The sequence below is a fragment of the Opisthorchis viverrini genome (genome assembly GCF_000715545.1).
Source record: "Opisthorchis viverrini unplaced genomic scaffold opera_v5_42, whole genome shotgun sequence".
Taxonomy (NCBI): domain Eukaryota; kingdom Metazoa; phylum Platyhelminthes; class Trematoda; order Opisthorchiida; family Opisthorchiidae; genus Opisthorchis; species Opisthorchis viverrini.
Window position 1 is genome coordinate 1,410,800 of NW_008751698.1, and position 23,215 is coordinate 1,434,014.

Sequence of the window (23,215 nt, forward strand, 5' to 3'; positions counted from 1 at the left end):
CGGAGTTGAACGGCCAAACTGTCTCTGTTACCGCGGCTGGAGACGAGTGCTGATTAGTGCTTTGTACAAGTGCATCCAACTTCCCATTCACCAATCTCTGGAGTTTTCGGTGACATTAAAAGGTGCTACCAATATAAATTGTGGAAACCCAAGCTAGGTTTGCTTGTTCTTGCAAAAACGTCTGACTACAGGGTATGTACATATCGAACTTGCTCAGCAATACTCCTATTTTAGTGTTCGTTAACTTCGTTGTTTGATTGATATTCATTTTTTGGGTCATAAAACTGTGACCATTTCCTTGTCCAAACAAGTCCACACACGAGTGTGCATTGATGACAGGAAAACACTCGATGTAAGTTATACTTCTGTGAATAGCACGGTGTCTGTCATAAAATTTCTAGTTATAAACAAAGAGGGGAGCGAGTCTCACTTTTGAATTCAACGTTGGCTTCCGAACTGAGTTTTTCCACATCAATTTTGTACGTTCCCATGAATTCTTCAGTTAGGAAGGGTAGAACAATGCGGTGCACTGTGTCCTGCTTGTCTGATTCGATACGATAGTCATCAGCTTTTGCGCGCACCAAAAGTGGTTTACGATCTCTCGACCAGGTCACTGGTTCTCTTGGCTCACGTGACACCTCACACTCTAACACAACAGGCTGACCCGTGTACTCTTGAATGATAACGTCTTGAAGTGGACGAATGAACTTGAGTGGACAACCTGTAGTGGCGAATGATGAAAACCCGCGTGAAATATAGAGGGGAAGGCCTCCAAGAACAAACAGAATCAAATAACAATCAAGCACTTTCCACTATCCCGAAAATAGCGGCACAAACTTAGAGCGATTGTGCGCTGTACCATGAAAAAAGCTAACACAGAGATGACTGAACCCACCATGGGTTAAAATAACTAATGATGCTTGGGACTGGGTGGACAGGAAAAGTTCTCGTACGTTCAAAGTTACGAGGCTAAAGTGCCTACACCAGTGAAGTGCGTTTACCATAGATTGACAGTAAGTTACGCATGAGCTGAATCGCTGTGGTGGTTAATGCGAACACCTAAAATGATCATATCAATGTACCTCCTCCTTCAACTCTACTCAAACTTGTGCACAATCCAGAGTGAAAAATACGGGAAGTTTGCTTCAACGACTCCATGCGTTGCAGAGAAAACACATGGTGCTTCGGTCGTGAAACGAGTGCGAATGTTTTTATTTGGTCATGGAGCTGGTGCTCGGTACGTGAAACACTGAGATTTTATTAGGCACGCTGAGGCATTCAGGAATGGAAAATGTTCCTCTTATATTTACCGATGACAGACTAGAATACATCGGAACAGATGGCCGTTGAGTATGGCTACAGTAACCGTTGTATTTACGCGCTTTCTACTGACCTAGAATCAACACAACAGAGTGCGAATGGTATTATAGTGCGAAAACTAATGTCATTTAGTCATCAGTCGAAGCGACCACAATGCCTAGGTAAGATGGTGACTGGGGACAGATAACAATGTGACTGTAGTTGGAAGGTTTGCGGTATTCGAGAAAAATTTGATGAAAGGGTGGATAAGTTTCAGTGCAAATCTGCTTTACTTGTAGCCATAAGCCGCGAACATTAGTGAATTTAGCGAATATACACTCATTTTCAAACTAATTTGTTTTTTTACAAATGATAGTACATTTGCTAATTTTGTGCAATTTGGTTTCAAGTAGAACATAAGGTTGACGAAAACTCGGGGACATCGCCGACCTGATGAGCCCCAAGAAGGGCGAAACCGGTCGTGGGCTGTCGAGGAGTTTTCAGCAACCCTATGAGTAGTGCATTACAAAATATGTTTTAGTGAATTTACTTCAACGACTGAGCATCACAGTAAACAACACGCGCATTTTATTTATTCTGAAGGGTATACAGAATCAACAAAACAAACGAATTTACTGAAGCCGAGGGGCCCTTTACAAACTATTTCAGCGTAAAAGAATACCAGCGAGTTAATTTTAACGTGAACCTAAAGAGCAATAGTTTCTGCTGCAGAATGTGATATTAGTCCAGGCACAAGAATGAGCAGCCGTTCAGATTGCAGCATGATTTAGCAAGACAACGGACTGACGGGAGAAGCGCAGATGGAATCGCAGACAAATTTACCCAATACAACAGGATTTGAAGGGTTCGAAGGTTGACTTTTGCCAGCTTTATTCACCCCCGTGACCTGGAATTCGTAAGGTTGCTCCTCCTTTAGACGGCTACAGTCAACAACAAAATTGAGTCCCTCGACTTTGTCAGAGTTGAGGCCAGGTGAACTCCACGACCGGTCACCTACAGCCCTCATCTCCACGATGTAGTAGAGTACTGGTGTGGCAGACGGCTGAGTTTCATCAGGAGTCCAGGACACATTGATTTGTTGTTGCTTGATGGAGATGTTTTCAGGGGACACAGCTGCGCACACATTCGTAGGTGGGCTTGGGGGGCCTAAAATAGTAAGATCTTTATGGTGAGCTGAAAGCTTCAAGACACATTTCAGATTAACGTTGCCCAAAATTGGTATAAAAACCAGCAAGAATTTCTGTCGGGTGTACAAATGCTACAAGGAAAACAAAGGAAGATTGGTATGCTTGTGGTCGAGAACACGAGACGTATGGTGGGTTGCGCTTTTCAAGACTGAACAAGCCTGCTTTATTGTTTCAAAAGGCTTGGCAAACAATCGGAAGTCTGCTTTATACCTATCAGTTGTAAACTACAAGCACCGGTCTGAGTAATCGCCACATGGTTCGTGGGAACCAGGAGAAGCAAAGAACAATTATTCTTCAAGATTAGTTGGAATACTGAGGAATCTGATGAGTCGATGAGTCATATGAGTTATGCGCACAAGTGAGGTTGGGAGTGCCAACTCTGAACCAAACCTCTCTGACGAATCCGAACGGGGGCGAAAGGCACAGTGGATTTCAGGATATTTCTAGACTGAAAACGGCGTTTTTTTAACGGAAGAAGGGTCCATTAGAAATGGAAAATAAGTCCACTAATCCAGAAGAAGCTGCTTGAAATAGCATCCACCACTAGCCATTTCCATCATGAATAGATTTTTCCTTGGCAAGCGGTCAGATTAAGTTGCGCTGATACTAGCAGGACGACAGTGCTCCTGGTATTTCTAGAGTCCCACGGAACAGGTTTGGAAAATCCGATTGATCACTGCATGGTTTAGATGAACACAACGGAACTTTGAACGACTGGTTGGCATCGACTAAGGGGAAAAAAACGGAGAAAACACCGGTTTCGAATGACAACGTTCGATTTACGTATAAACGTTTACGCGTTACGCTTGACGCTATGAAATTTGTGCTATTTTGCGGCTTCCAAACTGGATAGAAAGTCCTGTTCTCTGACCGCCTAGATGCATTTGGAAGAGCTGAATCAGGTCATTCACTGAAATTTTTCATCTGACAGTGATCTCGAACATGTTACTGCTAATAACTTGCACGTTTATTTCACTGAGCGGGCACAGTAAACCTCCTATTGCTGCCGGCATCCTAGCGATTCCGGTGTTCTTTCGGAGGGTGGTTGTGTACTGTTCATATCAAACGCCTCGTGCCCACGTCCAGGTTCTCAGGTCATTTCTAGCTTCAGGCTGTCTTAATGCTCTCATTACATTCCCTATAAAAGTACTTAGATGTCATTTTCCGTTTCCTTTATGGCCAGCGGTGTCAGCCTGCATAGACTGGTGAACACCGTATTAAATCAAACGATCGATCCATTTTTGAATCCTATTCTGCCAAGCACTTAAGTGGGGATAGGCACCAAAAAAACGTGACTACTTTTTGTCTTGCGATCTCAGGAATCGATGTCTTCCGCATAATTTCATTTATAAGTTGAAGACTGCATCCTTCCTTATTAATTTTGTGGCTCTTGGTCTTGAAAAAATAAGATTTGCCGATTCCTCAAACAATGAAAGTCTAACCAGCAAAACACTAGTTGAATTGATCATGCATAAATATTTTGCGGTCCGTGTCAGCTTCCTCCTGAATAGATGCCCTGAACAGAACAAACCACGGCCTGTTTCGCCCTTCTTCGGGCTTATCAGGCAGGCGCAGCTGTCGAATTTCCTTATCAGCCCAAAGAGAGGAAATTTCGCAACGTAACTTCCGCATTAGGAGTCACTGGTGCAGGGTTCGGTTAGATGACTCTGGCTAACAGTTTCAAGCTGTTAACTTCAGGATCACGAAGCAGCCCGCCGTTCAGCAGAGATGGTAAATTTGAATTTGGTCCAATTGGCCGGAGACTTGATTAGACTATATGACCACCGGTTAGTAAACAGAAAGCATTTTCTAACAAGAAGCCATTCCATCTAGAATAAGCCTCTCATCGGGGAGGATGATAAATTGCATTCAGATAGAAGGGACGTACCATAATCAAGTTTTGTCGAAATAGGTTTCGTGTCGACAAAGTCCGACTTGCCAACCTCATTCTTTGCGGCCACACTGAAGATGTAGGATTTGTTCAACTGCAACCCATCAATAGGCGTACTCAATTCCTTCGTCGTCGTTACCGGCTTGCCCACACGTTGAGTTGCCTCGCGCATCTCCACGACGTACGTTATACCTTCAGTTGGAGCGACATCCGGACTGATACCGAGGAATTCCGGTTCAATCCAATGGAACACCACACGTTCTCCCGTGTTCTCACTCACGTCCGGTTGTCGTGGTGCAGATGGCTTATCCAACACTATCAACTGCACCGTCACCGACACCTCGCCCAACTCGTTCTTTATCACCACCTCATAGTCACCAGCGTCTTCCCGTTTCACCTTGCCCAGTGGTAGCGACGTCATTCCGGAGACCACATCTGGTTTGAATCGAGGAGCTTGTGGTGCACCTGGTTCGGCATCAGGACGCACTCTCGGCTTCCATGTCCATTGGACTGTTGGTTTTGGACTGGCGGCGAACGGTACCTCGATGACGGTGGATGCTCCAGCTTTGAGGATGATTTTATCGGTGAACTTCTCGGAAAGTTTCAAAGTTGGTGCCACTGAATACGTTTGATGTGGATAGAGAGATATATTATTGCTCAGTATTGCATAGCCCAAGGCGAAGTATGTCTGAGAGGACCATGTACTATATCAACGCTATTATATTGTGTGAAGAGAGTCCGTCGGAAGAAGATAGATTGTTGCAACACCGAATGATTGAAACCCAAATACAATAAGTTGAAAGAAAGGAAATTCAACAAATCAATTGGTACAGACTTGTGCCAATTAGGGAGTACAATCTCCATAATAAATCGTCGTTGAACCAAGGTGACCTAAAAATGAGCAGAGCCATAAATGCAGCTTGACATTCCAACAAAAATGGCACTACCACAGCCAACCAAGTAATATTCGTCAACTGAGATCAGTAATTTCGAGATGACGAAATTGAGAAACTCACACTTCATATCTATCCGACCCTCACTACTCAGCTTCTCAGCCTGGATTGTATAGACCCCGAGGTCTTCATCGTGCAACTGCTGGAACACCAAACGATGTACGGTACCTTTCGAACCTTCTTCAAGACTGACACGGTCTGGAAGACGACCTAGTGGTTTACCATCCTTCAGCCACTGGACTTTTTCCCGAGGAGCGCGTGACAATTCACATTCCAATATAATCGGTTCCCCGGTCAGTTCTGTCACAGACACGTCAGTAAGTGGACGGATGAATTCCAGCGGGATTCCTGTAGAAAAACGATTGTATGAAAAGGGACGGATAACAACTGAACATTACATGTCCTGTGTGGATGGTTTTTATACGATTAATGGGCACTGTAGGTTGACTGTGCAATAACTGCTTCCCATAAAACTCATCTAGATATGACTTCAGGGAATTTCTTGCAACAGTGGAATAGTTAGAGGAGATGGAGCACACAAACAGCCGACTCACCTAACTCTACTGGGTTGGACGGTTCCGACGGCTTACTCTTTCCGGCCTTGTTCTCAGCTGTCACACGAAATTCATAGCTAGAAAAACGATGTATGAAAAGGGACGGATAACAACTGAACATTCGCGGAATTACATGTCCTGTGTGGATGGTTTTTATACGATTAATGGGCACTGTAGGTTGACTGTGCAATAACTGCTTCCCATAAAACTCATCTAGATATGACTTCAGGGAATTTCTTGCAACAGTGGAATAGTTAGAGGAGATGGAGCACACAAACAGCCGACTCACCTAACTCTACTGGGTTGGACGGTTCCGACGGCTTACTCTTTCCGGCCTTGTTCTCAGCTGTCACACGAAATTCATAGCTGATGAACTCCTTCATGCCTTTGGATGGCAGTGTGCAATGTGGCTCGGTTATCGTGAATTCGCCGGACACGTCTTGCCACCGAGTAGAGTCGGTCGGTTTCAGTTCGAGGGTGTAGTTGGTCACGGGCCCAACCGCTTTGTCACTCGGTTCGTCCCAGGTGAGATCAATCGTCTGATCGGACACCGGAGCTTTGGCCGGGTTAACAACAGCTTTCACGTTTTTGGGACTCGAAGGTGGTCCTGATGAATGAGAACAGTAAATCCAATACTGAGACGGTCATATAAAGGTAGTAATAAAATAACGAACACGAATTTATTGTTCCGGAAATTTCCACTAAAGAGGCATCGGTACCAATGTTGGTAGTCGCACGTGTCTCAGCCAATCAAACACCTACATATAACTGCCTGTCCACCCAACTACCTACAACAAGTGCATTTGTCTTCCAGATACACAAAAGCTTGAGTGAAAAAAAAGAGCAAACATGGGCCGTTGTTTCTGTGTCCTGATTCTACGTCAAAATCAATAGGTGGAAACCAGTACATTGACATGTATTGGTGGTATTCAACTTGGCACATGGTGATTTTCCTTCATACTATAGAGAAACAGATGGGCAGTAAGTGGACTTCAGTGCTGACTTTAAATGGCGTACAGAAGTTCATCGAGGTGTTCACTATTGAGGAGTTTCTCTGTACGTATCCTTTTTCTATATTTATTCAGGATCCTTGCCCACCCTAGGACCCGGTTTTCTACACCGTAAGGAGTAAGGGTGCGCTATGATAAACCATTCAAGTCATGATTGCAGTGTTAATCACGGACACCTGACCGAGAGTTGTGATACACTCCAAAAAAGCAGAACCCGTGAACCCAATCGTGTCACTGTGCCGGTGAAGCATTCGTTATCGATCCTCGCGATAATGGAGTGATTCGTAAGGTCGCAGGGCAAGATAGCTGGAAATGGGCATTTTGACTGTGTTGCCTTTCTTCCGATGAAAAACCTAATATGGTATAGTGTGCTCACTGTTTTGGTGATATGAACCGGAATATGATCTCATCTAATCGTCAAAAACTCACTTAATGCTCACTTATAATGATGTGTAGAAAGGCCTTGTGTGCTGGAAACCTGAAAAGTCAAAATGGCTGTTTAAACATTCTCCTATAGGAATTGGGAAATCCATCCTGTGGCTTTTTATTCGGTGCCTAAACGAGTTGGTGAGTACAGCTTTGTTTCCATACAAGGTTGTGTGAGAAGGTAGTAAACAAAAGGAACAGCGCAAACACGCTTACATGAAGAAACCAATGTGTTATACACAAACGGTTGTCACTCACCATAGTCTAAGGTAGTTGAAACTGGTTTGCTATCCGCAAAGTCGGACTGACCAACTTCGTTCTTCGCGGCCACGCTGAAAATGTACGATTTATTCAGCTGCAATCCTTCAATTGACGTTTGTAATTTCTTCGTCGTGGTCACTGGCTTACCCACACGCTGTGTTGACTCGCGCATTTCGACTACGTAAGTTACTGCGTCCGTGGGTGACACATCTGGACTGAGGCCGAGGAATTCCGGTTCAAGCCACTGAAATACAACACGCTCACCAGTGTTCTCGGTCACTTCAGGCTGCCGAGGTGGTGATGGCTTGTCTAGCACGATTAACTGCACTGTCACAGAAACTTCGCCCAACTCGTTCTTAATCACTACCACGTAGTCACCAGCATCTTCGCGTTTCACCTTCCCCAGCGGTAAAGATGTCATACCGGAGACGATGTCTGGCGTAAATCGCGGTGTCTGTGTTGCACCGGGTTCGGCATCGGGGCGCAGTCTTGGTTTCCATGACCACTGGACTGTTGGTTTAGGACTGGCGGCGAACGGTATCTCAAGGACGGCGGATGCTCCAGCTTTGAGTATGAGTTTATCGGTGAATTTCTCGGAAAGCTTCAGAGTTGGGGCGACTGGTATTTTGTAGAGGTGAATATACAGTAAATTAGAGTTAGAGGAACATGAATGTCAATGAGACAGAACGAAAATCGCACCGCCGAGCTGCACTAATATAAATTCTTTGAGCAGACTAACAAATGCGGTCGGATGAGCTGCACGAAGCGCTGATCGGAATTTCAGCTCAGTTATTGTGTGTACAGCGATCGGGTTTACCTTAAACGTCACTCTCTGCAAAAGCAACGAGCGACGTTGCTAATCCACGCACTAGATGCCCTCCAGATTTCCCTATACGCTACGCAAAAAGTTTATTCGTTTTTACGGAGGGTCCACAGAAACAGTTCACTCTTGAGTAGAATTCAGTCCCATTGAGGGCGCGCAATGATAAAATACAGGACCGTTTAGGATCGTATTCACATAATGTCATGTAAGTTTTATCTACTCCATAATGCGTACGAGTACATTCTACTAAGCTAGGTCAACAGCCAAAATGCAGTGCGTCACTGTCCAATGTACACAATAAATTATCTTTCTGACGGGAAGCGTAATACATGGACGAAAAAATGAACTAGGTGTACTTGGTCTTCGCGTCCTGTTGTGCTCTTCATGAGGAACGAACATCTGTCACATTTGATAATTCCTTACTGAAATAAACAAACCGAAATATGCGCTTGAGCTTCCTTGAGTCTTTTGCCTGTTTATCAGGTCATTTTGCGATTTCGCCATGATTGTAGAATGATGCCCAGGAATGTGAAAGTTAATCAGCAATCCATGTGAGCACGTCTGAGATTTGGTGACTGTGAAGTGAAGTCTGTCAAAAGTACTACCCTTCGAACGTACCAGTTTGGCAATGTAACATCAAATGAGTGAAACGTGACACCACAGAAAGTGTGTGACCCGAGCTTTTGGTTGCCCTCGTAAACATAGAGGAACCTTTTGCGTTATTGTGAAATTCGGTTATCTCAAAATCGTTTGCTGGGTTAGGATGTGTCCGGTATTACGGTACCCACATTAAGATGCATGACAACAGTAGATCCACCTTTAGCGACCAGGTTATACTGTGTTTGGCAGACATATATCTCATTAGTTTTGTAACCTATTCCGTAAATTGGAACGCGTCAATTACCGTTGGTGGGTGTCCAGAAATTTTTGTACAACCGGTGCATTTCTGTGAGGATGCATAGAATGCACTGGCCAAGCAAAATTTCCATTCCAGGGTAGAAATAATGTACATGACTAGGCGTCGATTTTTTGGGAGTACTTTTATGCAGAGCCGCGTTGCTGTTTTTATGCCTGAGCAAATATTTTAGATTTAAAGTTTGCTTATTATTCCATGGATAAGGAAACTTCATCATTTCACACGTTAGAACTAACGTAATTGTGACAGCTTCGGTGGTACTGATGGGTTTCCGCAAGTACCAAACACGCAGATCACGGTATCAAACCGTCAGTTTACGGGATTCCGAGGATCAGTAAGCCACCACAACATACTGTAAATAGACAGAAAGCTCAAACGAATCCAGCTGAATCTCTCGTTTTGATGGTCCGCTTCAGGTGGATTCTGTTGAGTCTTCTGTCGGAAATAGATTCGTGTGGAAATGAGAGTAGTTGTCGAATTTGGTCCAGTTTGGGTTCAAGTGGAACATGAAACAGACATGAAGACTGCGTCTACCTGATGAGCCCCAAGAAGAGCGAAATCGATCGTGGGCTGTCAAAGAGTAGTCATCAACCTTATGAGTAGGGCTTTACGTTTAGATACTGCAACCAGATTTACAAGTACAATAGTAATGGCTTCTTACATTCGATTTCTTACACTAGCCCTATTAGGAGACTTCTACCACAATGTTGTAAGACAAAATCCTTGAGAGTTACGGGGAATACTGCATAGTCTATCTAATTGTGACTTAACGAAGAATTATTGGCGGGGTTTTGTCAAACAAATCGTATTGTTTCATACTTTCTGAAAACCATGTAGATGTTTTCGAAATTCCTGGTGGCGCTCAAAGTGGTACGGAACACCTTCCGATTGTTCTACGGTTCAGTCTGACGTGGGTCTGTGGATATGGGTAGCAAAATCTTTGGATAAAATTCTTCAACAAATTTATCCAAGCAGAAGTCACGCGAATTTCTCGTAGGCTAATTGGCCGTTTCATGCAATTATTTGGTGCAGTTGTCATCGTTCAGTTTCCTGCCATGGGGAAAGGCTTTATATGGACCCATGCAGATTACACCGGTCAACCGAAACCAACTTCACATGGTCACTATCAGGACTTACTTGTTTAGGCATTCGACTGAGTTTGAGCCATTTGGTGTCCCAACTGTTGTCAAGATAGTATCCCAATAAAATTCGGAAAACGATATACATAAGAAATGTGTGATATGAAATTCCAGGTCTGCATACACACGATAGCTGCCCCATGACGTACTGCCTTCCAACTGTGTGATACCATCACAAACCGAGCATGTTAACTTTGCGTGAAAAACTTAGGGGTGAAATGTGGCCAACCGAAAGACAGTTATGTGTGCTGCATTGCGGCTATTATAAACGACAATGGCAGTGATGATAAGACACTGCTGAATCTGAAAGAATATCAGCCATCTGTCCAAATATAGGTGATAGTTAAGAACAGGCTTGTTGTCTGAGAAGCCCACGTGGCTTTGGTTGTGGGATGATGGGTGGTACGCTGTCTGGAAATTGTACAGAGGCTCATAGAGCTATATTGGCAAATCAAAGAAATGAGTGAGACTAGATCGGATAAGTAGTGAGGAAAACCAATCAAGTTCACCAAAAAAGGTAGGTGGTTTACTTCGAAACCATGTGTGTACGTTCAGGTTTTAAATAGTGCTTAGGGGAACGCTACTGTGTCACAAGCCCTAACATGCGTATGTAACTCACGTTTCATGTCTACCCTTCCCTCGCTGCTCAGTTTCTCTGCCTTGATTGTGTACGTGCCAAGATCTTCATCCTCCAGTGGCTGGAAGACCAATCGATGCACGGTTCCCTTCTCATCTTCTTCAACACGAACGCGAGCAGGAAGACGGCTTAATGGCTTTCCGTCCTTCAACCATTGAACTTTCTCTTTCGGAGCACGTGATAACTGGCATTCCAAGACGACTGGTTCATTAGTGAGCTCGGTGAGGGCGATCTCATTCAGTGGACGAACGAATTCCAATGGAATACCTGGGAAAACAAATACAACTTGTTGAGGAAAACACGTTCAGATCTACGGTCTTAGGTCTCTGTCAATAACCAGTTTGCAGAGAAGAATACGTTAGGCAACATGACCTGTGCGACAAAATCTGAGTGCATTTGCGCTTACTTTTGCAACATTAAAGATATCAGTAAACATCCTATCACAGACAAAAGGCAAGGAAACAGGGCATTACCTAGTTCTACTGCATTCGATGGTTCTGACGGCTTGCTTTTACCCGCCTTGTTCTCAGCTGTCACACGGAATTCATAGCTCGCGAATTCTTTCATACCCTTTGATGGTAAGGTGCAGTGCGGCTCGGTGATGGTGAAATCAGCGGTCACATCTAGCCATCGATTTGAATCGGTCGGTTTCATCTCGATGTAGTAGTTCGTTACAGGCCCCGCACCACTCGGTTGATCGGTGGGTTCATCCCATGTGAGGTCAATGCTTTGTTCAGTTATTGGCGCCTTTTCTGGGTTGACAGTAGCTCTCACTTTGATCGGAGTTGCTGGCGGTCCTGAGAATCAAACAAATTATGCGAAATTTACTCCCCGAAGTAAACAATATACTGAGACTACGCAATTGCTGACAAGAAGTTCTAAAAAAATCCACCATCATCAAATCGATAAGGGCACGCCATTCTTGAAAGTATGGTTATGGAGGGCTTGTAATAAATGGCCAAGAATTGAGCTACCTAAGATGGACGGACCATCTGGTCAGTGAACTCGCGCCCTAACCACTGAGCCATTTCGAGCCCGGAAACGTAGAAGCTACAGAAAGGTAGAAATATCTCTTGGTCTGTGAGCTACCAGGGCGAGAAAAATGGTGAGGTTTGGACGATTGATAAAATCTTTGGAGAAGTCTGTAAGGTATATTGACTAATTCATCATAATTCGAACTGCAAGTAATTAATTATTTTTAGATTTCTGTGGGGAAACTCAGCGAGGTTTAATCCTTCATTCTGCGGCTTCAGGAAGCACGGTTGAAATGCCACCAGTTTGTTTATTTTTAGAGAGCAGTAGGCACAAAAGGTGAACTTTCTAACCAATAGACTGAATCCTAATAGCTTGTTCTTCGTTGTCACCAGCACGCTGGTTCTCATGAAAACTCATGTGACCGCCAAATCCGCAGTCGAGAACACACTGGCTTCACATATTTACATTCTGTGTTTAAATCGGTTTATCGGGGACGTAAAGATATGTATATAAATATATATGTATACATATACATATAAAATCAATAATACCATTAGTTAAACAAATTAGTTCACAAGCCGCACCGCAACCGTATAATCGTTTTCATATACGGTCGCCTTGATCCAGAGAGACTAGCCGGTAAGGAATGTCATTTTTACTCAGTCCTTTTGAGCACAATTCAGTGCTAAGTTCCCTTCCATAAAGAACTCATCAGCGGAAGAGATTAGGTCGTGCCGATTTCTTCAGATGCTGTCTTCCGCGGAGCGAAACTATGCCACTTGTGCTATTCATGGAGAAACTGGAACAGAACGCCTTAGTGAGAATGCTATCTGCCTCCTTTACTTTGTAAGCAACATCAGCGAACGGACTAAACCGAAATTGGAATCTCGATACTCGTGATGACATAGATTGTACATGGTGGAGTATATAATAGCAAAGGACTAAAAAACCGAAACTTCTTGCTGTCTGAGTGGTGAGGCATGTAAATAAATAGGTGAAAACAGGTTTTATAGGCTGAGTTATATGAATGAAAAAAACCTTCATGGGACCAGGATGGAAAACTACTACTGGGTTTCCAACAACTATCAACTTACCATATTCGAGCTTGGTTGACACTGGCTTGCTATCCACAAAGTCTGATTGACCAACTTCGTTCTTCGCGGCCACACTGAAGACGTAGGATTTGTTCAACTGCAACCCATCAATAGGCGTACTCAGTTCCTTCGTCGTCGTTACCGGCTTGCCCACACGTTGAGTTGCCTCGCGCATCTCCACGACGTACGTTATACCTTCAGTTGGAGCGACATCCGGACTGATACCGAGGAATTCCGGTTCAATCCAATGGAACACCACACGTTCTCCCGTGTTCTCACTCACGTCCGGTTGTCGTGGTGCAGATGGCTTATCCAACACTATCAACTGCACCGTCACCGACACCTCGCCCAACTCGTTCTTTATCACCACCTCATAGTCACCAGCGTCTTCCCGTTTCACCTTGCCCAGTGGTAGCGACGTCATTCCGGAGACCACATCTGGTTTGAATCGAGAAGCTTGTGGTGCACCTGGTTCGGCATCAGGACGCAGTCTCGGCTTCCATGTCCATTGGACTGTTGGTTTTGGACTGGCGGCGAACGGTACCTCGATGACGGTGGATGCTCCAGCTTTGAGGATGATTTTATCGGTGAACTTCTCGGAAAGTTTCAGTGTTGGTGCCACTAATATCAGAAAGGATAATGGATGAGAAATTGTGGGGTAGTTTTTCATGAGTTTAGCTTTCGTCCCCACCGTCTTCCCGTTTCACCTTGCCCAGTGGTAGCGACGTCATTCCGGAGACCACATCTGGTTTGAATCGAGGAGCTTGTGGTGCACCTGGTTCGGCATCAGGACGCAGTCTCGGCTTCCATGTCCATTGGACTGTTGGTTTTGGACTGGCGGCGAACGGTACCTCGATGACGGTGGATGCTCCAGCTTTGAGGATGATTTTATCGGTGAACTTCTCGGACAGTTTCAGAACTGGTGCAACTGTGTATGGTAGAGGTTCAGGGGTATAGTTATGCAAATCGATCAAGTAAAGTTGAGAGTCGCTGAAGATCTGTGCTTGAACGAGTAAATGTTATAAACGTGCATCGACTGCTGGAGTATACATAGTTCTAAAATTCACTCTATGCCGTCGGATTTTCAGCAAAATAGCAATCAATATTCCGAAGGATAGACCGGTCAGTCGAAACGCAGCTGTAGAGATAGGAGACATAGTTCTTGGTCCACAAAGCTTCTGAAACTTTCGGCTAACTGCCCCCTCCCAAGCCTTACGTGTTCGTAAGTCTAAGTTTAGCCGCTGAAGCCATATAAAAATGTGGTACGTAAAGTCAAACTGTCCACAAACCAATTTTCACTAGGAAGCATAAACAATTTAACAGTGATTTTGGGGCCACCGGTTTCGATGGCCACTGACGTTAAACGACACATTCCAGAGCTAGGTACAATCGCGCCGATGTAGACCTGAGGGAATATGATGGGCGGACGAATCGTAAAAACTTTACAAAAATCAGCCAGCCTAAACAAAACAAGGAATTTCGGAAGAGAGTTGTCGAATCCTTGTAGGCGATGAGAATATCACAAGTAAATGGATCAAGAAATTTGAGGTAGATTTCTGCAACAAAAGGAGACAAGGTGCTGGCCGTCCAAAGAAGTCTATAAATGGGCCGGATATGTCTAGTCCACAAATCAGTTCTTCTGCGGTCAGACAAGTCGCTGAAGCTCTTCGAAACACCACCGTCAAAGAACTAGGTGTGAAACATGGCTAGAAAACTGATCACACGTTCAATATCACTCAGTACAGCGCCTAGTTCGTGTTGGTACCGTGTCTTCACAGCTAAATGGCACCTCAGCATGCCACAGAGGGCGCGAATCAACGCCACCCAACAACAACAAGCCAAAAGCACTGCATGTAATGGAGTCTGTAGGGTATAGGGACCAAACGGACTGTGTTGGCAGGTTATTCATATTGGAGTGACAATATGGAAGTAAAGCCAAATGTCCCATGAAACTTAGCTAACAACAACAACTAACAAATCCCTAGTGGTCCAACTGAGAAGAAACTCACCCTTCATGTCTACTCGTGCTTCACTGGTCAAGTGATCAGCTTTGATTGAATACATGCCCAAATCCTCATCCTGCAACAGTTGGAACACCAATCGATGGACCGCTCCTTTCTTATCTTGTTCCACACGAACATGGGGAGGAAGACGAAGCAATGGTTTTCCGTCCTTCAACCATTGAACTTTCTCTTTGGGAGCACGTGATAACTCGCATTCTAACACGATTGGTTCACCCGTCGGCTCAGTGAGAACAAAGTCGTTGAGTGGACGAATGAATTCCAGCGGAATGCCTAGATGAGCAAGGAAATTGGTATAATAGGACATTCCCAAATGCGACCTAGAAGAGGAGAATAAATAAACCGGACGTACAGTCCATTTGGACATAGTGAACTGAAAACACAACTCACCCAATTCCACTGGATTAGACGGTTCCGATGGTTTGCTCTTGCCAGCCTTATTCTCAGCCGTCACGCGAAACTCATAGCTCGTGAATTCTTTCAGACCCTTTGACGGTAACGTACAATGCGTCTCGGTGATGGTGAAATCAGCGGACACATCTTGCCATCGTGTTGCATCCGTCGGCTTCATTTCGAGGTAGTAGTTGGTCACAGGTCCGGCACTGGTCGCTTGGTCAGTCGGCTGTTCCCACGTCACATCGACACTTTGTTGATCGATAGGCGCTTTCTCTGGGCTAGCTACAGCCCTGACGTTGATCGGGCTGGGTGGTGGTCCTAAAATCCAAATATGCGTTGATCAATGGTTAGTAGACTGCAAAATAACTTTGAAGCTATTGTGGGTCACCCATATATCAACCTGAATGAACGCGCGCCACACAGAAATCCTTTAAACGCGTTAGGCTTCTTTTAAGGAGAAATCCTCATACGAGAGAAAAGCTAGGTCTATTTGGTGGGTTTCCCCACTGCCATCAGAAAATTGGATGCAGTGGCTGTACTCAGGCAATAGGCCGTAATTTGTCGCACATGAAGATGCAAACCTGTGGGCTACCACACCCGAAGAGCAGGGCTAATGGATAGATTTGTGACCGATTGGCGACTCACCGTAATCCAGTTTTGTTGACACCGGTTTGCTATCCACAAATTCTGATTGACCAACTTCGTTCTTCGCGGCCACACTGAAGATGTACGATTTGTTCAACTGCAACCCATCAATAGGTGTACTCAGTTCCTTCGTCGTCGTTACCGGCTTGCCCACACGTTGAGTTGCCTCGCGCATCTCCACGACGTACGTTATACCTTCAGTTGGAGCGACATCCGGACTGATACCGAGGAATTCCGGTTCAATCCAATGGAACACCACACGTTCTCCCGTGTTCTCACTCACGTCCGGTTGTCGTGGTGCAGATGGCTTATCCAACACTATCAACTGCACCGTCACCGACACCTCGCCCAACTCGTTCTTTATCACCACCTCATAGTCACCAGCGTCTTCCCGTTTCACCTTGCCCAGTGGTAGCGACGTCATTCCGGAGACCACATCTGGTTTGAATCGAGGAGCTTGTGGTGCACCTGGTTCGGCATCAGGACGCACTCTCGGCTTCCATGTCCATTGGACTGTTGGTTTTGGACTGGCGGCGAACGGTACCTCGATGACGGTGGATGCTCCAGCTTTGAGGATGATTTTATCGGTGAACTTCTCGGAAAGTTTCAGTGTTGGTGCCACTAATATCAGAAAGGATAATGGATATTGGACTGTTTTGGACTCGCTACGAAGGGTATCTCAAGCACGGCGGATGCGCCTGCCTTCAGGATGATTTTATCGGCGAATTTCTCAGCCAGTTTTAAAGTAGGTGCAACTACAATAAGTTGAATAAAAACAAACGAGGAAACTGTCACTGTTTTGCTGAAATGCTAAATATGGTGCTTGATCCTAAGATCCTCAGGTTATCGGTGAACGACTCAAAAATTGAATCACGTATGTTCAACTAGTAAGTGACTGAAAATCATGGGGTCAATGTTTTTACGGAAGAGTTGGGTCTTCCAAACTAGTGACTAATCACTGTCACTGTAGCAGTTGCTCAAATCTGATTACGTTAAACCTCACCACATTCGACAGCCTGACATAAGTATATTACTGGTCATCACTGTAATATATCAAACGATACCAAGCCAATGCGTTTGTTCCACTTGAACAAAATGACTAACCTGAGTTAGCGTACCACTTTAGCATTTTGGTAACAAGGCAGTCATTCTTGAATGCAAACGGTACTTCAAGGTTACTCTGAAACCGGGTAAGTGGTAGCCTTTTCATCCCGAGGCGCTCGAAAAAATAGTGCTAATAGGATGGATTTCATGTAATTTCGTCAACAGAACATCTAACTTGAGAATACAGTGTAAAATCCATCATTCGCCATGTGAACCAATTTGGTTTTTACGGGCACTCGCCCAAATCCTAGTTGAATCTTTCGTTTATGACATTCTTCAAGCGAATGTGCTGCTCAACGGCCGCTCATGACTCAATAGGCCGGAGTTTACTAAATTTGAGGACTAAATGCCAATGTTGGTTGAAGTACTCGGAACGATGACTTTTAAGCCAGAGTGTGCCGAGTTGCATTCGTTTCACCTTTTTATTGGAACGACAAATAGTGATCGGAGAAAATCACTGTAAGCCAAAGATTCTGACCGTATACACTTGAAACCAACTGATAGCCAAATCTCCTCTACCACCAGTGTGAAAACGGAGTCTGTGGATGAAGTAGGCGTAACTTCGATCGACCGGCTTAAGTTAACTCTGGAGCACGGGGATATGAAGTGATGAAACGTAACGTGGGCGGTGAATGGATGTAACAAGGACAGAAATAGCGCATAATTCTCTGACTTTGGTTGCCCGAATAAAGGTTATTCGGAGAGTAGGTGTCGCGAGATATTCACATGAAAGAGCTCACTGAGGGCTAATGCTAGAAGACAAAATAACTTACTGTCCTATTATCCCTGAATGAAATCTTATGAGAATTTTTACCCGAATTTCCGATTCAGTTTCTTTGTGCCTGGAGAAGAGTGGCTTGGCTGTGATAGCGCTCATCCTTGTCACTGTACATGGAGAGAATTATCGGCAAGGTTCGGAGAGGAATTCCTCCACTCAATTCGTCCCCTCAGTTTAGAAGCCGAGAAAAACGATTAAGTTTTCACTTAACAGGGTCGGTCGTTTAATGATTAGTGTGTACGTCTATACAGTGTAGTTCTACATCTCGAATAGCGTACCAACTGCAAAATGAGGCGGCCTAGAGCACCACATAAAGTTGAAGAACAAAATTCCTAAACGAGGAATTTAGCCGCGATTCAGGTGAGTCTCCCGTGAAATTCGAGTTGATGTGCAAAGGAGTGTATTGGTCAAAAGTTTCCTATTTATTTCTACACAATTCGCTGTGCCTATATAACTCAAATCAAGTCCTTTTCCGGTCTTATCGCGGGTGGTGGAATTTATTTATCTGTTCTGTAGGTATTACGTGTGAAATAAAATCAAGTATGATGAGCGAAAAAGAATAAGTAGGTCGACTCGTGCTGCTCGGGCCGCTGCACTGAACGGTAGGCCATCTTAACCGGGGTGGAAATTTTCTGGGCCCGTTTCCTATGTAAGTTTGGGTTACGACGCTTGAAACTCTACTCTGGCCAGTGGACAATAGTTCGAATTCGAGCATGCAGCTCACCTAGCCTAATTTTATGAGTAGTCACTTGCATAGTAAAGAAACTGATCGCCAACCGTATCGCACACTAGTTTCAATCAGTGTGCAGTCCTATACTCTGTGGTTAACTTGACTGTGAAAGACAGGTAAGTTGACAGGGTTCAATGTACGTGTGACCTTTGATACTCTCAAAAGTCGTGGTCAGGCTACGCACGTTCCCTCAGTCAAAGAAAACTCCTGGTGTTGCTAACCAATCGGGAGTTTTTCTATACGATTTCATTTATTCGAATGTCTCCGGGCTCATCCATTTCCTTGACCGATCTGCTCATGTTACAACAGCAACCAGGAGTACTGGCTCTCTAAACATGTAAATCGTTGCCACACATTCGGTTGAGCATCAATGCAGCCAGTCCGCCGTCGGAGGTGCAGCACCTTGCGCACACACTAAGGACATATAGGGATAGGCGGAAAAACCTCAGGTCACTCGATCCTACGTATTATTTGACCTATTTTATCACAAAGGAACTCTCGTTAATTGTAGGTGATTGCGGAGTTCATGGAGTTCACATTCACACCAATTACATTTGAACAGCCGTCACGAAGAGTCTGGACCTTACCGTGGTGTGACGGCCTGCGTACTTCAGAAACCCATTGAGCTATACTGGCGGGTGTCACCACGGCACTCACAGTCTCTCATACCAGGTTGGTCAATGGTTAGAGGTGTGACAAACACGGTCTCCTGGTCCTCCAGTTCGAGGGATTGAAACATGTGACAACTTGTTCCGTAGAAATGGTAATGCATCTGCATCTCCCGCCAAACACCGCTGCCTTGCGGTTAGGCCTCTGATCCAAAGGCTTTGGTTGAGAACCTTAACCGTCCTCCTGTCTGGGTGTGGGTGCCCTGACAGTATCCCAGCCCACGTACAACCATGATACCTACGTTCAGTATACGACAGTGAGGTGTTGAACACTGATGTCATGCTGCCGATGATGATGATGATCACATTAGGACAGTCCTCCTCCTGTCCTGGCGTAATTATTTTCGTGAGTCTCCTAAGTAGTGGGAAGATTTCGTCAGGGCAAGAGGAAGACTGCTCAGACGAGTGATTTGAATGCGAAACCCTACCAGTACTCAACGAAAGGAAACAACAAATCGTCGAATCTCGATCGGAAATATCTGACTATTTTCATCGAAGGAAACTCAACGTTCTTTGAAGATCGCAGATCGCATTTGTGGAATTCTAGGAGAACCTCAAGTTGCTCTATTGAAAAACTTAAAGTACTTGTTGCGCTTTCCACTAAACATACGCCTACTGTCGTGTCGCGACCTAGTACGCGTAAACTTCAGTCAACGAGACCACTTGACTCATGCTGTCGGTTGTCACGCTCTGGCTACGCGCGCGGCCCAGCGGAATCCACCGGTCGTTCGGTCGGTAAGCCTGGGTAGGTTTCGTCAATCCAGTCTGTCCATTTGCCCTTGTTGCCGAGGCTACACCCCCTTGCTCCAAGCTCACGGGGCTTGTCTGTGTCACAACCGTGAGACGAGCTGACAGGGCAGCTTGGATCGCATGATCCTATTGCACCAGCTAACTGTTGTGTCTGAACCGCAGGAGGACTAGTCTTCGGGCTTGTGACTGACTGTGACGTCACGCACCAGAGTGGGGGTAGCATCGATGGCTCACCATGCGAGGGTGTGCGTCGAACGCATGCTCCTACGTGCGTAGCCGTGACGAAACTCAACGTACCGATTGGATGATCGGAAAACTGAGTTAGCTGTCAGGGCCCTGTAGGAGCGCGCGAAGTGCGGCGTCAGATTTGTGGCGGCCTCTGCTGGTGCTCGGATCATCAGTTCAATCACATCAAAAGTGCCGAATTTCAAGGACTTTACCTTCAGGTGATGCCCGAAGAGTACAGCCCGCGTAAAGAAGCCACATGGTCAGTGTGACTTGATTGTAGACAGCTGTGATCGATTTTAAGCAATGAGGTCACACGCGAATGTCGGCTCTACCCAAAGATAGCGTGATCCGTAGAAACTCACTACCCAACTAAAAAAGAGAATCGTGATCTTTTGGAAACTAGATTTTATCTCACGAAAATCACCAACACAGTCCAAACGTCCAAGGGTTGGAGATGAGTAACTCTTACCAACACGAAAATAGCTGCTTTCGGGCAACAGCAACAAATCTGAGTTGGAAAATCAGAGCGATTATATACTTTCTCTTTAATCACTTTGAAGCCCTTCGAGTAGTGTATTACGTGATATCTCGAATATCGTACCAACTGAAATATAAGCCGGCGTGGTGCAGCACATTCAGTTGCTTAAAAACATAACAAACGAGAGATTCAGTTGGGTTCCAGGTGAGTCTCCCGCAAAACCAAATTGGTTTGCAACTGAGTGTAGTGCGTTAATTTCGTGCAATTCGGGTTCAAGTAGAACATAAGGTTGACGGAATCTCGGGGGCTGCGCCCACCTGATGAGCCCGAAGAAAGACGAAACAGGTCGTGGGCTGTCGAAGAGTTTTCAGCAACCTTATGAAAAGTGTATTACGTCTAAACTCAGCTTGTTGTTTCGTTCACATCCCTCCCATTGCTTATCGGTGCTAGAAGTTAGTAACCAAGTTGGTCATTACAAGAACGATAGCGCCCTATACAGACGTTGCAGTTCAATCAAGAATGGAGGAGATTAGGCATCTCTCTCTTCAGTGGTGCACAAGCACGCGCAAACGCTGGTAGAATTCCAAATCCGGTGTGATAACCGGCAGGAAAGTACACGCAAACTCAAGTGTCGTTAACCATAACCAGGATATGGAGATCTCTGCAAGTAGAGGTTATTCAACCAATTAGGTTTTCACGAGAGACTCAACTGAATCTCCCGTTTATGGTATTCTCCAACTGAATGTGCCGCACACAGGCCGCCTCACGTTTCATTTGGCACGATATTCGAGATATCGCAGTATATTTTCATAAACCGGTCGTGGGCTGTCGAAGAGTTTTCAGTAACCCTGTGAGTAGTTTCATTTATGTGGGATATTTACATTTAGAAATTCGCAGCCGCCTCCCAGAATCAGAAATTGTACAGTCAACGTTCCATTAGATTTTCTGGAGAATATCAAGAGGTAAGCTTGTTCCCAGTCTTCCCTAGTGGTAATGAACCTCCAAAGACCCAAATTTGGCTCACTCATGATGGCATTTACCCTTGAAAGTGACCAAGCAAATGAGAGCGTTATGTACGCTTTCGAAGTATATAAGACCGTCATCTGGTCACCATGTCACTTTGTATTCGTTTAAGGAATTTACATACGACACCTCGAGCTAATGGAGTTGAGAATTTTGCACTCGGCTTTTAATTGTAATCTTCTCGTTACCACACAAGAAATTCCTTGAGGGACACATTCGGTTAGACGCCTGGTTTAATTTGTCTCCGTAATCGGTCGAAAACATGAGTACCCTCGAGCGTGGTGCTCGCTTCTCCATATTCAAGCAGTACCATGCTTACACAGTCCAAATGCACGCGTCCAATAACCGAGTTAATAATCCCAGTGTCTGTGAAAGGACACTACGAGAGAGGCCAAATTACGTCTATGGAACCTAAGAGGAAGGGAGATTGGCAATGTTGTGGAATGTAGGAAGGGAGATTGTACAGAAACCATGTAGAATAGCATACATGGTGATGGAATTAGCTTGTGCTTACACACTTCACATACCTTTCATATCCAAACGTGCCTCGCTGCTTAGCTTCTCCACTTTGATTGTATATACGCCCAGGTCGTCATCTTGCAGTGATTGAAAAGCCAAACGTTGTATAGTACCATTGGCGTCATCCTCAACGCGGATGCGATCAGGTAGGCGACCAAGAGGTTTTCCCTCCTTCAGCCAATGAACCTTATCTCTTGGAGCGCGGGATAGCTCACATTCCAATATCACAGGTCCATCAGACACCTTTGTCAAAAGCACATCTGATAGTGGACGGACGAATTCCAGCGGAACACCTGAAGGAACAAACGAAGCAGCTTTACCAAACAACGGAGGCAAATCTGGAGGATACATGTGAGAGACAGACCGAAATGGAACGCAAAATGGCAACCTCTAAGATGACTAGTATTTTATATTTGAAACATTTTCAAAACGATTAGTTACTCACCCAATTCCACTGGATTAGACGGTTCCGATGGTTTGCTCTTGCCAGCCTTATTCTCAGCCGTCACGCGAAACTCATAGCTCGTGAATTCTTTCAGACCCTTTGACGGTAACGTACAATGCGTCTCGGTGATGGTGAAATCAGCGGACACATCTTGCCATCGTGTTGCATCCGTCGGCTTCATTTCGAGGTAGTAGTTGGTCACAGGTCCGGCACTGGTCGCTTGGTCAGTCGGCTGTTCCCACGT

At 45.0% G+C, this 23,215-nt stretch overlaps 2 protein-coding genes across 2 annotated transcripts in view; one reads left to right on the forward strand and one right to left on the reverse strand.

The window, feature by feature from the left end:
* Positions 1 to 23,215, reverse strand: part of T265_03095 (hypothetical protein) — a gene marked incomplete at both ends in the record, with an annotated part of 123,412 nt that overhangs the window by 84,204 nt on the left and 15,993 nt on the right. The window contains 15 exons of the mRNA XM_009167500.1: positions 431 to 721; positions 2,143 to 2,466; positions 4,396 to 5,016; positions 5,415 to 5,699; positions 5,906 to 6,043; positions 6,195 to 6,512; positions 7,600 to 8,220; positions 11,100 to 11,384; positions 11,591 to 11,914; positions 13,187 to 13,807; positions 13,878 to 14,189; positions 15,196 to 15,921; positions 16,249 to 16,869; positions 22,535 to 22,864; positions 22,972 to 23,190. Of these exons, the coding sequence (XP_009165764.1) occupies positions 431 to 721; positions 2,143 to 2,466; positions 4,396 to 5,016; positions 5,415 to 5,699; positions 5,906 to 6,043; positions 6,195 to 6,512; positions 7,600 to 8,220; positions 11,100 to 11,384; positions 11,591 to 11,914; positions 13,187 to 13,807; positions 13,878 to 14,189; positions 15,196 to 15,921; positions 16,249 to 16,869; positions 22,535 to 22,864; positions 22,972 to 23,190 (6,036 nt within the window). The remainder of the gene's footprint in view (positions 1 to 430; positions 722 to 2,142; positions 2,467 to 4,395; positions 5,017 to 5,414; positions 5,700 to 5,905; positions 6,044 to 6,194; positions 6,513 to 7,599; positions 8,221 to 11,099; positions 11,385 to 11,590; positions 11,915 to 13,186; positions 13,808 to 13,877; positions 14,190 to 15,195; positions 15,922 to 16,248; positions 16,870 to 22,534; positions 22,865 to 22,971; positions 23,191 to 23,215) is intronic.
* Positions 1 to 23,215, forward strand: part of T265_03096 (hypothetical protein) — a gene marked incomplete at both ends in the record, with an annotated part of 78,205 nt that overhangs the window by 43,899 nt on the left and 11,091 nt on the right. The window contains 4 exons of the mRNA XM_009167501.1: positions 4,773 to 5,006; positions 13,564 to 13,740; positions 16,626 to 16,922; positions 21,872 to 21,946. Coding sequence (XP_009165765.1) covers positions 4,773 to 5,006; positions 13,564 to 13,740; positions 16,626 to 16,922; positions 21,872 to 21,946 — 783 coding nt within the window. The remainder of the gene's footprint in view (positions 1 to 4,772; positions 5,007 to 13,563; positions 13,741 to 16,625; positions 16,923 to 21,871; positions 21,947 to 23,215) is intronic.